At 33.0% G+C, this 18982-nt stretch overlaps 1 protein-coding gene across 4 annotated transcripts in view; it reads left to right on the forward strand.

Moving 5' to 3' along the window:
* The window catches only part of LOC106720057 (latrophilin Cirl), a 280776-nt gene that overhangs the window by 167313 nt on the left and 94481 nt on the right, over positions 1 to 18982 (forward strand). For all 4 annotated transcript variants that reach the window (XM_045683768.1, XM_045683767.1, XM_045683769.1 and 1 more), the window contains one exon: positions 585 to 989. In XM_045683768.1, coding sequence (XP_045539724.1) covers positions 626 to 989 — 364 coding nt within the window. In that variant the 5' untranslated portion in view covers positions 585 to 625. The remainder of the gene's footprint in view (positions 1 to 584; positions 990 to 18982) is intronic.

An 18982-nucleotide genomic window follows, 5' to 3' on the forward strand; every position in this document is an offset into this window, starting at 1 on the left:
TCTCCCTTCCCCTGGCCGTCCCTCTCCCTGTTCCCACACTCCCCCGGGTCCGACTAACAGCCAACGATAACATATACTGTCACATCCCTTGATGAATTACCCGTTAGATTGTCTTGTGTTTTGCACTTGTTTCTCCGACAATTCTCGTAAGCTTTTTGCATCAACCATATTTTATGATAGCTTATTAAGTCGTTACATGTTTTCGCTTCCTAAATGCTTTTGAACGGTTCGCGGGTTTTAGTGTTCGGACTTTTTCTTCTAAGCCAATTATGTGGAATGTTTTAGTTGCGCTTTTGTGATTTATTGCGATCGTCGTGCGGGGTTTAAATGTGCCGAATGGCTTTGTAATATCCTTTGTGAGGTTCCAAGTCGATTTATATTATTTATGAGGACGTTCAACATGAGGATTGTATTTGCCAACAATAATAGAGCTACTGATATTGCAATATCGCTGATACTTTCTTCAGATATGTATTAAGTACATCAATAGTATAGAGTAGACAGAGGTTCTAAATTTTGGTGTTATTTTTACAAACTTGTGGATTTGTATAAAATATTAATGTAATATTTTTCTTTCTTTACAGATGTTAAATCAAGATGATGCCATAATTTGACCACTCCACAAATGAAGATATCAAACAGTAGACCCAAACATCAGCCTGTAATGATGGGGCAGCAAGTTCTAGAACCATTGGAGAAGAAAGTCCTGATCAAAAGGAAGAGTCTTTTAGATCTCAAATCCCTTTTAGAGGATAGAGGGGGCACTATAGAAGATAGGAAATCTAATACTAGCAATAATAGATTGTATCGCTTAGACAATAAAGTTAGTTTTGGTGAAACAACTGTCAGTGATTATGGTGATAGGGAAAGGTGTAAGAGGAGGTATGGGGGTAGCAGATGGTGCTGTAGTAGGATTAAGACACTTATGTACTTGTTATTAGTGGTGATTTTTGTTGATACGAGAATGCAAGCAGAGGCGAGAAGTTCAGGTGAGTTAATTTATAAATTTTATAATTTTCTACCAACCTCGGTTATGCCGATAAATCTATGAAGTTAGTACACTTTTAGTGTTATTTCTGGGATTCAAACCCATGACGACAATATTCTTATTCTGTATCTTTAACCATTGAGTATACTGTAATATACTGTAAATAATTATAGGGAGAAAGGTTATGATTATCACCATAGGTATTTGATTCATTACTGTTATTACTCATTTCTGGCTTAGTCATACGTAAACATACATTAATAACCACGTCTTAATGAAATCCCACAAAACTGTGAAACAAGGTTATGCAAATAAAAACTACTCATTTGGTTTACCTCAAATGACTAAGATTGTGCTGAATAATAGCGTTTCTACTATTTTTTTCCGCATTTAGGATATCCTAACTCTTTAGATATAGGTATTAGCAGACTAATATCGCTTTGTAACAAATGAAAATGCTGGTTCGATTATTTCTTTTTTTCATTACATTAATCGTTCAAAATAGATTCTTCGAATGTTGTTTTATTTATAATTTTATCGACATAGGCCCAGATTCAAATACGTATATATATATATATAATTGGAATTATTTTATATATTCAAAATATAAGAGTTATATTTATATATTTTTCGTAGCCATTTTGAAAACAAAGCTTAACTGTAAACCCGCTGAGTAATGCATATCCCGCGGCTGCCTGTCCAGCGGTAACGAATGTCTCCGGGCTTTTACACGTCTACTGCACTTAAATATAAAATAATTTGATACAAGTACACATTGTGAGGATCTCGCGGATCATAAGGACTCTTGTATATTGTATATTTTTCTTATTCATGCTTCAAGGGTTAATATTATGGTTAATATGATGTTGTAATTTCTTTGTTAATTTGTGGCATATACTCGTATCTTCTTTCTTCTCCCTGTAGTGGGTCGGCAGTCTTACAAAGCCTTATTACACAAATCATCCTTTCTTCCTTCTAATTTGTGAACATATAGCTGCTATGAATTGCACGTGAAAATTTTTAATTTCCTACAAAATAAACTCGGAAGCAAAGCTAAAATACAAACATACAAAACTAAGTTCCTAAACATACAAAACACATCGTCTAAAACGCAACAATGTTTGAACATTCGAGTATTAAACAAGTTTCGCTACCATAACTACGTGTAAACGCATTAAGTTCCCAGTTTGCGACTGCAAAAATGTTGCAAACGTTACACTCTAGTGTGTACGCGCCGTAAATCGGGCCGCGAACTCGGTGAGAGCTTAAAACCCCACTTAAGACCCGAGCACACTCACCGAATATACTTCGTACTAGTTACGTACAAAGAAACTGCGTCTAGAACAAAGTTCGCGAACGTCTTTTGTTTAGACAACGTTAGAGATGTTAATTGACTCTTCTTTTTGTTACATTTCTTAGTAGATTTTTTCATCATATGAGACAGGAAACGACTAAAACGGTTTAGCAAATAATTTGTAACCCCACTTTCATACATCAATCTCTGTATAAAAATAATTACTCGTCGTAAAGGAGGTACTCACTGACTTATTACACTAAACGTCACGAAAATGGTAGTAAATGAAAAAACACCCAAAATTGTAAGATGTCTATTTAAAAAAACAGTTAATCTTTTATATTTAATTTAACCTACAAACCTGCAGAATTCATTCACCGCATAAACAATGACAGTTATCGAAGCCATGTTAATGAACAGTCAAACAAAGTTCTAGCTTTTACATTATTAGGTTCAGTTCACACGTTGATTATTGAGAAATTATGAATGTTAGTATCTCGTCTGCGAACTTTTTTTAGGTAATTCTCAGTAAGTGTGTTCTAGCTTTATTTCGATTCCTTGAAAACATTAGTCATAGAATTTATTCATTATTTACATTTTTGCTAAATTCTTTGAAAAATTGATACGAAACTTAAGTTGTTAAATACTGTGGCAAACAGACTTAATTATATTTATCGATTCAAGTCTAAAAAAATATGAAAGGATTAGAACCGAAGATGCCGTAGAAACATGAAATCTATCGATTCGTTTAAATTGCCTTAATTGACCACTGTCTGAAGGCTTGAAGAAAACTAAAACCGACATGGTTTTATGTTTTGTATAGCCATTGAAAGTGGGATAACTTCAGGTAAACCGATCTGTGTAATAACATAATCCATTAAGATTTTGCAACGAATACTGCCAAACTCCTGTGAAGTAAATGTTACAACCTTCCCTTCTCTTTTACCACCTATAATATATTCTACGTCCCCTAAAACCTCATCTTTCCGTCCCTGTTTTGCAAGAGGGAATTTAAATTGTGTAATCTAACTTTCAATTCATTCATACATTCAACGCCATCTCTCGGTGATAAATTGAAAGTGGAATGGATTCTTACGGTCATTTAGCTATAGGTTGTGATGCTGGTCGCACGTTTTTTGAGTTAACATTAGCATAAAATGAACTGAACTTTTTACTACTGAGGTAACTTAAAACGTCATTGTTAGTATGAATATTAAAGCAGATATTATCTTTGTTGACTTTTTTCACAATAACACTGACGAAGGCATATTTTTTTAATTGTTTGCTTTTAATATAAGTAGATATAAATATCTTATAGGTGGTTAAGTACCTTAGAATGTTTGAAAGATGTTAAAATTATACCTATAGATAGTAAGAAGCGTGTTTTTATATGAAAGATAAAAAGTATCGTTTAAAAGTCGTCACAAATAATTTTTGTGAATACCCGAGAGCACGGTTTACACGATCCACGTAAATTCTGTCTTCATTTGGTCCGCCATTTCTCTTTACCCTTTATCTTTTTGAATGAGTCTGTTTATAAAAAAATACCAGAATATTCTCATTATCCTAATGTCTTTTTAATTAGATTAAGTGCGACAAAGTCGCTGCTATTTAAAAAAAATATAAAGGAAACTGATATTTTTGTTGACTGTTAATAGCTTGGTGTAAAATACATTTCTAATAAAATGTGCATTAATTGTGTACAGTGCAAGAAAAAATGAGATATGTACTGTAAAATGATATTGTTTGGTTGTTTTTTTTTTTAATTTCTATTGACTTTTTATTTTTCCAGCGTTTATGACAGATCGAGGTCATTGACCTGTACATTCTTATATGAAATGAAGAAGTTCAGTAATCACATTTCAACCTAACACTTAATAATTGACGAGAATATCACTGAAAGAGAAAATTTTATTATTCGAAAGAAAACCGCCGGCACAATCATTTAAATGTTTCCTCAACTTATTAGCGATTGTAAAAATCAAATAAAAGGTTACAATCAAAAACGGCCTCTTTTATCAGGGATGCAATCAGCGCTAATGAACGTTGGGATCGTCCGTCCGTCGGTCTGTCACAGGCGAATTAACTAAAAAAAAAGAAGTTTGAAACAAGTACAGACGAAACGCATTTACAGTTTCGAATCGCTGATGAGGTCGAATGAGGGACACTGGATAAAGTTTCCTCGTTAATAATGCATGCTCCGTTACTTAGTTGTTTCACGACTAATGATATAGTTACTTGTAATGATTTGTTCCAATGCCCAGTTTCATTCCACTGGAATCCACATCGCACATTCCAATTGTAATCAAGCGCTGGACTGGAATAATGTAAACTGGGCATAAATTCATTAAAACAGTCACTGAAAGACATTTTAAATTTCATATCCATTCGTTCTCTCTTTTTATTCGTAGTGATTTATTTAATGTACTTAAGCTGGCTCTTAGTGTAGAATCAGATACAAATCTACAGTTAAGGACACTCTGGTAGCAATTTTATAAGAAGCAGTAAGTATTTTGAATTTCTGTTGTCATAATTTTCTTAAAGCGTTGTGTACTATCACATAAATATGTATCTTTAGAAGTCAAAATTTAATTTTGTTTACAAACCATTGATGAATTTCTACTTGTACATTCTCTTACATAGTTCACAAAACGCAATGTATGATGTATACGTCCATTGACCCGTTTCTATGAAAGTTTTTTTAAGCGATCCATTTGCAACAGGGGTCCCGACAATAGCCATTTTATGGGGCGGATAAAAAATATGTCGGTATATCCTTAGTTCGACATACGGTGTGTGTGACTTCTATGAAATATTGAGGTTGCATTGCGAAAGATAAATCATTTTTTTCCCCGATACATTCCCGGTTTTATTCGGTGACGTCACGCGGGCTTATCGGCAGCTTTTATTGTTTCATACTTAGAATTGAATCGGTAGACCGATTATGATATTTTTCTGGTATATTTTTTCTAAAGTGCCATAAATATTGCCAACTTTAAGACCTTACGCAATTAAAAATTCAATAGATGGCGCTGTTTGTACTTTAAAAAGTTACTGTCATTTTTAAGTCAACTTAAATAAAGTAGCATCGAAGTGCAGATACTAGAGACAAATATAAACCTCTTATAGCGTCTTTCATCTTAATGTAGAGTACCTAAGTGCACGAATGCACAAATCATAGACTTTTATTTATGACTAGCTGTGCCCGCGACTTCGTCCGCGTGAAATACTATTTTGGGTAGCATTTTTTTTTGGGCTAATTATTTTATTTAAGCAACGTGCTATGCTTTGATGTATGTAGAAGAACATAGAAAGAGGTGTGGCCGGACCGCGCCAAATGTAGGTCCTGGGTCTCTGCCTACCCCTCTGGGTTACGGGTCGTGAATTATGTTGTTGTTGTGGTTTTTACTTAAACTTATAAAAAATGCCAAAAAATATTAAACTTACAAAATATTCACATAAACATCTTCCCATACCAACTTTCATCCCCTATTCCGTTTTGTTACATTGCAACCTTGAGGGTAAAACTTTTACAAATTTAAAATGTCATATTTATTTATATCAAATCAGCAGCCTAAAAAATAAGTTTAAAGCTTCTAACTGTAAAAATGACGATACTTCCATACAAATTTCCACCCTTACTTTCAGCCTCCTATAACCCTTTTTTCGCGTTAAAAAGTAGGCTTTGTCCTTCCTCAGGCTCTAGACTAAATATTGATAAGGGTAACATCAAAACATATTAACAAAACATTCACCAAAACCTTACATATTGCCTAACAAAATTTCATCCCCTATTGTTATTTAGCACTCTTGGGGGCAAAATTTTTACAAAAATTTAATTTCCTATTTATTTATATAGAATTAGCAACCTCAAAAATAAGTTTCAAGCTTCTAACTGTAAAAATGACGATACTTTCATACAAATTTCCACCCTAACTTTCAACCCCTTACAAACCCTTTTTCGCGTTGTAAAGTAGTCTTTATCCTTTCTCGGGCTCTAAACTAAATATTTGTAACGATAACAGCAAAACATATTGAACACAACATTCAACAAAATCTAAAATATTCCCAAACAAAATTTCATCCCTAATTGTTATTTAGCACCCTTAAGAGTAAACTTTTTTCAAATATTGAATATTAATTTCTTTATATCAAATAGCAGCCACAAAATTAAGTTTCAAGCTTCTAACTGTAAAAAAGTCGATACTTCCATACAATTTTCCACCCCCTCTTTCACCCCTTACAACCCCCTTTTCGCGTTAAAATGTAGCCTACGTCTTTCCTCAGGCTCTAGACTAAATATTGGCAAGGATAACAGCAAAACATATTAAACAAAACATTCACCAAAACCGAGCATATTGCCAATCAAAATTTCATCCCCTATTTAGCACCCTTGGGGGTAATTTTTTTATAAAAATTTAATTTCATATTTATTTATATAGAATTAGCAACCTCAAAAATAAGTTTCAAGCTTCCAACTGTAAAAATGACGATAATTCCATACAAAGTTTCACCCCCACGTTCAACCCCTTGCAAACCCTTTTTCGCGTTAAAATGTGCCCTATGTCCTTCCTCAGGCTCTAGACTAAATATTGGTACGGGTAATAGCAAAACATATTAAAGAAAACATTCAACAAAACCTCACATATTGCCAAACAAAATTTCATCCCCTATTGTTATTTAGCACCCTTGGGGGTAAAATTTTTCCAAAAATTTAATTTCATATTTATCTTTATCAAATTAGCCTTGAAAATAAGTTTCAACCTTCTACCTGTAAAAATGACGATAATTCCATACAAACTTTCACCCCCCCTTTCAACCCCTTACAACCCCTTTTTCGCGTTAAAATGTAGCCTATGTCCATCCTCAGGCTCTAGACTATCTGTGTACAAAATTTCATTTAAATCGGTTCAGTAGTTTTTGCGTGAAAGCGAGACAGACAGACAGACAGACAGACAGAGTTACTTTCGCATTTATAATATTAGTAAGGATTTCTAGTACATTAAATAGCTTTTTCATTTTAATAAAAATAGAATGACAAAGATATAAAAAACCGACAATAATTTGAAAATTCAGAAGTCATAATATAGGTTTATAGGTTAATTACATAACCCCCGAAAAAAAATGTTGCTAACATAAGTTGTAACATGTGAAATAAAAAAAAAATCAATGTTATGAACATTCCTTCATTCACTAGCTGTCGCCCACGACTCCATCCGCATGGAATTAGACCTCTGCCAATTAGCGAGAGAATTAGCTGTTCTGGAGGTACATCCATCTAAACATTCGCATTTATAATATTAGTAATGTTGACACGTCATTGACACATAACCCCCACGGTTTTACTATAATATTACATTAAAAAGCAGTTTAAAATAATCTCTTTAAAATTACAAAAAAAAAATTACAGTAAAATAGATGTTAGCCAGGACAATCCAGAAGTAAGATATCCTCGTTGAATTCGAAAAGGTCAACGTTTAAATCCCAACTAAATAGTATATAACAATTTATTCTCGTGCCTTCCGTACCCTCGTACTTGGCAAGCATCACGCGAAAAATAATGAATGATAATAAAAAACGCTTCTTTAAGAGACAATTACAAACACGAGCCAAACAGCGCAATCTCTGTCTTAATGCTAAACGTTCAAGGACCATTCTTCTTTGTACCTGTGAACAAAACAAGCAATTTAAAGGGAAAAAGAGTCGTTTTCTCGTCTAGAGCATAAATTTTTTTAAGGTGGAACTCAACGGACATTCCTTTTGATAACATTCAATTATGAAAATCGCAAATTAGGAACTCTCAAAGGGAAATAATATTAATAGGCATTCTTTTCATCGAGGTGAGATTACAATGTGATTTCTCTTTGCGCTACATTGAACGCGGTTAAGTGGAATCATTTATTTTTCCATTGAAAGCCGTTAATGTATTGGTAGACGTTTGGAGAAAGTCGTTTGGTTGCCCCTACTAAGCGATCCGTCTTGCGATTAAGTGATGTTTTCGTTTCTGGGTGAAAACAAATCGTTAATGTTTGTTTTTCTTGTAATAATTTATATAGGGGTTTGTCCTTACATTATCTAATTATAGACAAAATAAAGTCTAGAACAACTAATTGTTCTAGACTTTATGTTTTTTTTTTCGTTTTTTATATCTAAAAGTGATACGCTGAAATAGCGAGACGACCGCTACCCATAAACATCCGCAAATGCTGATGCGTTGCCTACCTTTAATCAACGGAGAAGAGGACGCACAGAAAGAGGATATTTGCCCTTCCTATGCATCCTCTCTTTCACCAAATCCAATTCCCCTTCCCACCCTTTCCTAATAAGAAAAAGGTGAGAAGGGAAAGAGGTGTAAAATTAGGCTCCCGGGCATCACACTCATCAGATGAAAGGCGGAATTACTTCCACTTCAGGCGTGTCTTCTGTGTGATCGTGTTATTTTACCGGTCGATCCGGCCCATTCGTGCACCCAACAAATATTGTTGTTGCGGGATCTACCACTGTTATAAGTTGTCTTTAAGTTTCAAAACATTGCAATTAATAATGGCTATGAATTATTCTTACAATGAACCTTTTAGGAAAGATCTAAGCTTCTAAGTTTCTAGATCCTAATAAATCAATAGACCCAAGGTCTAAGCTGTAGTATTAAGAACGCTTTTAGTTAGTTTATTGGTTCCTAAACTATTAGTAACTTATACGTTTCGGTGATAAAGTAATTTTATAGAACCTACGTAAATAAGGATAAAGGAAAACTTCTTTAAAATTACAAGACCGTTTCTGTAAATAAAGAAAGCAATATATAAAGATAAGAAATATACAAGTATATAAAACATACTAGGACTAGGAGCCATAAAATAAAACTTATCCAATACAATCAAGGTGGCCCTGAAAACATCCATCGTGGCCAAATGCTCCCTGTCTAGGGAACAACCCACTTGGGAGCAACATCGCTACACGCCACCAAAAGTGGAAGGATGACTTGCGATAGATATCATTTCACTACTAAATTATACTGTATCTTCTTAGTGCTAAAGTTGATAATCAATTGACAAAGAAAATTCAGCATTAATTTGCTAAAAATCCCTTCACATCTGTGTCTGTGTTATTCAGTAACGTATTTGTTTTTATTATTTAATCTACATAGATATGTTCATATGTTTACTTGCTTTTTAATTGTATGTATGTGACTTTATCGGGTTAAACTAGATTATATATTTTTAACAAGATCGAGTTAAACAGAATTAATATTAGCTCGATCTTGGCACATCTTTAAAAAGTCAAGACTTAATTACGGAACCAAAATATGTGCCTATCTTCAATTGATTCTTAGAGGTTGCATTTATTTCAAGGTCTTTGAGCCTACGTAGTACCTTTGTGCTACCATTAAGGTTATATTTCACTAACATTGTAATAAATTTCTTTCTACCCGCACAAACACCTGCGTCTGAAAGGGCCAGATCGCTAATGTCTGCCTTGTAATAAGGTTTTAATTTGTTTTACGCTGAGTCAGCGCCATTCGCCGGTTCTCACGATGTTATGACCCAACGCGATAGTATAGAGTAGCTAGATATAGAGTGATATAAAGTATTGTATAGGATTTAATGACCAATGGTTTTCTATTATGGTAGCTGTACAGTTCGTTAATCTAGGTTTGTAGGTTGTTTTTTTTTTAAGATAATTTCGTTTGTTTTTTTTTAATAGCCAACGTGATTAGTTAGGAAAGAAATATAAATTCTTTTAACGATTACTTCATTTGAATTTGGAAACGATTTTTAATTAACTGCGCAATTAGACTATTTTAGAAGGAGGCCTTTTTTGTGATTATTTTATTTCAAGACTTTACTCTTTATTGCTTTTTTATATCAGATTATAAATGAATTTTGTGTCTCTTTAATGCGGGAACAAACTAAGAAAAAATTATGTTAGTTTCCCTGGATTTTTGACACCTAAATCTATGTATAAAACATATCGTCATCCCTCTCATTATCTTTATCAAAACAGAGACAACAACATGTTTTGAACGGACATTTTAGTTTCAGAAACCCACGGTTAGAATCTAATATGGTTTATTATCTTAAAAATCTTTTTAGGTTACAAGACTGCTTGAATTGAATTTTCAAACTTAATTTAAAAGGAATACGACTTAAGTTTAAGATCACTAATTTTTAGATATGTTGTTTTATAAATGTTGACATATTTGAATTTAACAAGACTTAAGAGCAAGGTTCTATTGTTTCTGCAGACAGAAAACGTACAAAAGAAATTTCTAACAAAACAAAATCAACTACAATGACATTCCGTCTTCTAATATTCATTGTTATTTAAGATTTTAAAATAGAATGTTAGAATTTTTTAACGATGACAAACTTTTTTGTTTCAAATTTTCTTATTACTCTATATTTAAGGTTTTCAAAATTTTCCGTTTTTTAAATTGTAAAAAAAAATGTTAAAAATACAAACAAGAGAATTACGTTTCAATAATACGAAAGTAATAAATCTTACTAATATGAACGAGAAAGATTAGATGGATGGATGTTAGAAGGTATCTATAGAACAGCTTAATCTCGGTGAACTAATTAAGTTTGTTTTCAATTCCGCGCGAACGGTCAAAGGCTACATAACTGTAAATTTCCGATGCTTTCAGTAAAGATAAAGTATTGTCATTCCTTTCATTTTTTGAAAAGAAAAAGAGACATGGATATGTTTTAATACAAGTGGAACCATGTTGCAAACATTAGCAAAGCATATTCCTTTTAAAATTTCAGTCACATTTTTAATTTTATGTCACATACCGTAACATTTTAAATATTCTCATAGCGTTTTGTTTATGTGAAAATTATTTATATGTGCGAATCCCAGATGGCGTATCACGTTATCATCAACTACGAAAGCTCTTACGTGCTGATGCGCTTTATTACAGACTAAAGTACATTTTATTTAAGTTCTAATTTAATATTAACAATTTTAAGATGTAAAATAAATTCAGTACTCATTCATGATAACTATTGTTTTAGTTAAAAACAAATATTGCAGCTTTTAGAGATGATAAACAAAAAAAAAACTCGACTTGTACCCCTAAGACCCTCCAAGGAATAATACAAAACAAATGACAGATTTCTCGTCAAAATCAGTTCAGTTACCTCATCATAATCACCTTACTATACGTCAACACTAAGTCAAGGATGACTAGACCAAAGTCAAGGCTAGCCTAGTGTGGTTTGACTTCACACGTATCTTTGAATTTATTCTCAGATATGTACATGTTTTCCTTCACCGTAAGAACGTCGGATTAACGTACCTACATATGTAAATACAAAATCAAAAAACTCATTGGTACGTGGGATTTGAACCCATGATCTGCAGATTAAAAGTCAAGTGCTTAATGCCTGAACCACCAACGCTCTAGTTCATCTGTATAAGTAGTCTCAATGACACTTGCACGCAAACCCGCATACATTAAAATTTACATACGCGCGAAAGATATTCTATTCGCTCTCTTAACTCAGCGATCAAATTATCATTTGGTGGTCACTTTAACAATACCTTAGTGACCATTAACGTCTCTGAGTTGCGGTAGTATGGCAGTAATTGAGAATTACTTTCTTAATAATCTTCTGTTAGACTGTTTCTTCTGTATTCACAGTGGTAGATCCCGCAACAACAATTTTTGTTGGGTGCACGAATATTTTAATTCACGTTCCCTTCCCACCCTTTTCTTATAAGGAAAGGATGGGAAGGCGAAGTAGACTTGACGGAGGAGAGACGTATAGGAGGAGGATACATCCTATTTCTTTGCGTCCCCTCCTTTGACGACTAAGCGTAGGCAACACGTCTGCAATTGCGGATGACTATGTTAAGGCGGATTCAGGTGGCCGCTTGCTCGTTTGCCGCCTCAGTATATAACAAAAAAAAAAAACTTCATGTGTCGGATGAAACCGTGGGGCAGGACTAGTTTATTAGAAGACTATATTATTAGGGAGTGTCAAATGATATTTGCTTCCAACTAATTCACGTGACATAATTACCTTGGACGTGTTAACTGGTATTTGCATAATCGATCGATCATAACAATAAACGTTATGTCATTCAATGAATATATTAATTAAGTAAATAAAATTAGTTATCTGTGGTAATTAATACTATTAAATGTAGAGATTTAATATACGTATTATAAAACGTACATTTATAAAATGTCTAGATAAATTAAAATTACTCATAATTTGACAGTAACATGTCAATATGGTTGTATTAAGTAATACAGTTGTAAGTCTCAAAATTTCAATAAAAGAGTGGATTTTTAAATATACTTTCTGTTCTTTACTTACTCTATGATTTTTAGGGCCAAGAACGCAATGGTACGAAAATGAAGTCATTACAAAGAACTATGCTAGTGTAATACGATTTTTTTGTAGTGAACCAAAGTAAGGATCATTAGTCTTGTTTCCGAATTAACTTTACCAAACATACCTAGTCTGTTGTTACCCTTAATTCAAATTCCTTTGAAATGAAACTATTACGTTCTTTTTTAACGTTAGTGCTGAAATAAGGTATGTAACCTACTGTTTATTTTTTCTTCAGAAAATAAATTGTGATATACAAAATCTTTTGAAACTGTTATCAATATTTTTTCCACTGCTTTTATATATAGACTTTAAAGTTAATCTTAATGCGAAAGTTTAGATGGATGGATGGATGGATGGATGTTTGTTTAAAGTTCTCCAGAACGGCTATATGGATCTCCATGAAATTTGACATAGAGGTAGAGCATAGTCTGGAAGAACAATTAGGCTACTTATTATGTTTTTCTAGTTCTCGCGGATGGAGTCGCGGGCGACAGCTAATACTAAATAATTTCATAATGTAATTTGTTTGTGCACTAATATCAAGTTAATTAAAATTTGACACATCTTAATGTCAATTTAATGCACAAACAATTATTTAAGACCACCGACGTCGATTGAATTAATAGAATCTTAAAAAGTACGTCATAATCTCACTCATTAGTGGGGGATCGAATTTATGGGAGGTCGGGCGACAGTTTTATGTTGCAAACACAAAGAAAGAAGTCTCGGAATGAGTGGATGCGGTACTTTCATCACTCATGTAATAGTTAGAGCGTCGGTGATTGAGGGGTTAAGCACTTGTACCAATGTATTTTTCAATTTACATATTAACATCTAGCCGACATTCTTATGGTGAAGGAAAAACATCGTAATGGAAACTGCACATAGCAAAGAAGAGATTCAAAGATATGTGAGAAGTCAACCCGCACTAGACCAGTTCGGTTGACTATGGCCTAGTCACCTTTAACTAGGGGTATGCTCCGAGCCTCTCAGTGAGGAAAAGAGCTGTCGATGAATTTACTAGTAATCAAAGATTAAAAACTAATAGCTGATATTTTTGGATTCATCAAGTAAAAATTTTCCAAACTAAATCCGTAGACAATAAACAATAACATGTTCAAATATAATTCCACTTTTCAATTGAATTCGAGTATAAAACTGTTGGTACTAGTTGGATAGATACTACAGTTTTTATGTTACTCACTGTTTTTAAACAGTGGAAACCGTCATAACAGAAATAGATTCCGATACGATCTCAGTTTAATTTCTATCTCTATACGTGAATACTCATATAAACTTTGGAGTCAACAAGGAATATGGAAACTTCAATGCACGACAGATAATAAAACACACGAAGGTATATTACCAAAATATAGTCCAAGTTCTACCCTTTAATATACCGCATCCGTATCTCGTAGGCGATACATTATCTTCAATGCGCGTACATATTTCATATTGAGTGATCAATCTCCCGCCCACGCCGCGAACCAAGAGATTTACGCACGGTGCTGCGGCACTTTTCATTTTTATTCAAATTTTAATACTCAGCTCTGATGAGTTTATTTAATTTAATACATTACAGGCCGGCCCACATGATTTATTGTCTCAAATGTCGTAACAGGTATTATGTAAATTGACTACGGATTAGAAAGTATAAGCTGTAATTGTTTCAAAATGATTTATCGAAAGATCTTTCGAAAGGTCTTTCAATTTTAAGACTTTGAAATCAGGTCATAGTAACCTTTAGAGCTGTTAAATGTATAATTTTTAAATTATCTCAATTGATCCCTTTAATTAATGCAAGGGGAACCCTAAACGTTTCGCTGATAATAGTAATCAGAACAAAAAAAAAATTAGCATTCCTATCGCCATTCCAGACGCAATTTTAATCGTCCCTCATTAAGCACATCGCTGCGCGTAACCACGCGGTTTTATGGCCGCCATTTTGAATTAATTCCGCACCAAACAAAATGGCGACCGGAGTGTCGAACGATAAAATTTTTATTAATCTCGAATGAGATCTCGACGGAAACGCGGATAGCATTACAGCACCGCAATTATTTCATAAATTTGTATTTTGCCGCGTTAACGATGGTGATCGCTGGAATAACAAAACATTAGGGTTGTACACGGCACATGTCCCTACGAAATTTCACCCAAATGATTATCTTCGGACGACGTAATAGCAGCCTCTTTTACCTCCATAAAACATGCCGCGCAATTTCGACGCTGTCATGAATTTATTTAGCCGAGACCTACGTAGTTATGATATGTTAACAGCCCCATCTGTCGCTCGTAATATTAACCATTTTAAATAATCTAACTTAAAATTTGTTTGAAATGGTATGCATCTGTTAGATCTATGGCTTAGATTAAGTATTTTAAAACATTTCGTCATCCCTGCATTACCATTTTTGACGAAACAGAAATAACAATGTGTTTTAAACGATTTTGATGTCAGAAACCTACGGTAAGACACTATATAAAAATCAAATTATAGAGTTAAGTTGTTGATATATACTTGTTAAAGGATGTTAAAAAATTCTAAATATTAAAAACATTTTCCGATCTCATAAAAATGGGTTATCCAGGTAATGTTATCTGAGAGAAAATTTCATTAGTGGCCTGATTGAAGTATTTCTCGCATCTTTACCTCACAGGCATGTGACTGCCGGGTTGCAGGTGACATCAATTTGAGTCCGTGCCTGGCATCACATTGTGGAAAATCTCAGCATCTCTTTATAACACATTCCTTTTAAATCTCAAAATATATATCGCATTCACGAAAATCTTAAATCTATATTTTTTTTTAATTCTTGCATTTACAGTCATTACGATTCTTGAAATTACATGTTATAGTGAACAAAGAAAAGAAACAAGTAATGTGTCTAACTAAAATTTAAGAAAATTATATTTATGAACCGCTTAAATATTAAGGGTCAATTAATGACAATTAATTACACAGCCTAATAAATACAAATTAATTAAACGATTATTTTTTAATATCAATAATGTAAATGAAACAACAAAGAGCTTTATTTCCTTTTGTATTAAAGGGTAATGTTTGTTCCATCATAGCTTGTGACATCAGACAAATTAAAAGAAAACTTCCGAAATCTAAAGTAACTTTCGATTATATTTATTTATAATGAACTATTGGTAATCAAAATGCAATATTCATTTATTTTACTAAATGAATGTTTATTGGAAGGTATCTGTGCTATGAAACTTAGCATAGATGAAGAACATAGTCTGGAAGAACACATAGGCTACTGATGAAGGTTTTTTTCTCTTTCGAACGGAAGAAAACGCGGGTGACAGCTAGTACTTTATAATATCTTATCGTATAAAGGGTATAGTGACACAAATAGATTTCCTTCAAATGTCAACAACAGAAAATATACATTTCAAAATGTAATAAAGCGTATACTTATTGAAAAATAAGGGGGCTTTTTCTATACGTTGTAATAGCAATCACTGTCAGGTACAGTCGTCGTTCCGAGCGGAATGGCTAAATATTTAAGCACTTGTCTTTGTCGACTGTACTCATAGACACAAGTTATGAGTGTCTTGCACGATACCAATACAATAAATGTTCAATAGTTTCTACTCAATATAGCTGCGGCTAATTACAGTTTTATGATTTAAAAAAAAAACTGAATAATTTCTGAATAAATCTAAGCCTATTGCGATCTGATCTGTAACCTAATCGAGTACAGTAATTTAAAAAAAAAACCTGTTCAACTTTTATTTTTCAAGTTATTAAAATTGGGACATCTTCACCCTCTGTACTTATCTGCTCTATTCTTATTTAGTATACTAAATTGCAGCAAAAGTGATTACATTACACGTTAAACAAAGGCATGGACACACAGAATACAATAGACATTTATAACAATAATATCAAATAAATGATATACATCTGTTGAAGTGAATATTTTATTTCCGCTGTCTCTTTTATTTTGCAACGTAGTATACATATGAAGCATTCATGCATCGGTCACACGAAGCATCAGTAACCGCCCCACGGGGACATAGGATAGCTTTAATATTTACTAGGTCTTATGTAATGTACTACTTCTATCCTATACTTAGGTCATTTGATGTGGACAGATAGTCATATTACCTACTACTTTATTAATGAGGAAAAATGTCCCTTATTTTACTGTTACAAAATTGTGCTAAACTTAAAATAAATCAACTATTTTTTACCTTGTGTAAATTGATTAATTGTTAAACCTAGTACCTGGACATGTTATGCCAAATACAATACAACTAGCTGTCGCCCGCGACTCTATCCGCGCGATTTGATCTTTGATTTATATTGAAAAGTAATTAGTGAGTAAAAAAAGAATTCATTAACGACTTTTGAACATTAAAGTTAGACAAAGTTTGTTTATATTTTAATTTTTGGGCTTGAATAAAGAAAGGACATTAATTAATTACTAAGGCCGCTATCAGTTATAAACAGGCAATAATTATTCCTCGTTCTAAAAAGTTTTTAATCAAAACAAATTTCATAAAGTTTTTAATTACTTTATAAAAAGTATTTTTTTTATTTTATAAAGAACTTTATGCTATAAGGGGTTATATCTCTTTTACTCAGAATACTAACTGCAATAACAATGCAAAACGCCAAATTAGAAAAACTAGACCCAAGCCTTCCTATATCTACACATACGATACCTCAGGCCGGTTGTGCCGTGCGACCGGACTTTAAAAACTAAGTTCGGATTTTACAGTCATCTCTGATCGCACTCTCGGACATAGCAAGATAACAAGCTTCGCCATTGACGGATTACGTCACGGAGGACATCATTATAATCACTAACTACAATTATGTTTTTCCAATTTTCGCGGCTTTTTACAAATACATTTTAAATCTTTGGACATCAAAGCTTTACACTTTTGTAACATTACAATGCGCATTAAGTTGTCTCGTAATACTAAGAGTGCAGTTGCTAGGGTTGTCTCAACTTCAAACGTCTGTGCGCTGATTTATTAATTGTCCAAGTTTTTGAGCACGCTCTGTGAGAGCTTCGTTAAATAGGTTCGTGTTTAATAACATTTAAAGCTGTGTTTTTAATTGATTCTTTCATTAAAATTCTACTTATAAGATAATGACAATGCAGTTCTTAAAACTCCTATTAGTCTGGTGTTTCCACTTTAATAATTTGACTTCTTATTTTAAATTTTCTTTGTTTTTATTACAGGTAAGTTCCAGACATATCTAAATGCATTTTTTGTAAGTGATATTAGACGATTAATATGACGCTTATTATCGAAATTGTTTTCTAAATTAAATTGGCTTAAACCTACTAAATTGTGCATTTTTTGAGCGCTGTTTAATAAAATAATTTTTAGATTTAATCACAAACCTTTGAGAAGAAATTAAACCTTTGTTAATTGATACTAAGCTCATCTATACTAATATAGAGGTAAGATTTGATTGTTTGTTTGTTTGCATTGATAAGGCTGTTAGAAAGGTACACATAGTATTCTTAGATGAATTAGGCTATATTTGTTACTGTTTTTTTTTTTAGTTCCAAGCGAACGAAGTCGTGGGCATCTGCTAGTAACTTTAAATCTTTCTGATTTAATTTGTATTTATTTTTAAAGTCATTTATAAATTTATCAACGCCATCTATCATTTCTAAAAGTAATCAAGCTTACCTTATCAAAGGCTTTAATTTAAATCATTAATATGAAAACAGAAGCTCTATAGATACAGCATGATGTAATGAAAAATTGCTTCAAAAGACAAAGACGAGTTATCGAATAATGTTCTCGTATGATACACACTGCCGTCAAGTTTGAACGATTTTTTATAAAAGTCATTCAGAACTTTATATAATTGATAGTCTTTGTAGTCTTACCGTTGGTTTCTGAGACCGAAATGTATAAAACATATCGTCATCCCTGTCATTATCTTTCACAAAACAGAGATAACAATATTTTTGAACGGGGATTTTGGTCTTAGAACTCCACGGTTAGTGGTTGTTACATATCTCAACAAGATAAGTATTAAAATCGTTCTCTCCCTCTCTTTACTTCTTTCTTTTTCTTCGCCTTTCTTTGCCACTTTGAGTACTTACTTTCTTGTTATTCATCATCAACCTGCCCTTATCCCTATGGAGGGTCGGCACAGTATGTACTACTCCTCCATACATCTCTATCAGCCGTCATATCTGAATTTACCCCCTTCTTACGCATATCCTCTTTCACACATTTACTTCACTTACTTTCTTGTTATTATCACCGCATTATTCTATTAATATTTTATGTTGCGATTATCAGTCAATCCTTTATATGTAATTTTATCTTTTAAGCCTACAAAACGTGAAACGAAATGTAGTG

This window comes from Papilio machaon, chromosome 23 (assembly GCF_912999745.1).
Source record: "Papilio machaon chromosome 23, ilPapMach1.1, whole genome shotgun sequence".
Lineage (NCBI taxonomy): Eukaryota > Metazoa > Arthropoda > Insecta > Lepidoptera > Papilionidae > Papilio > Papilio machaon.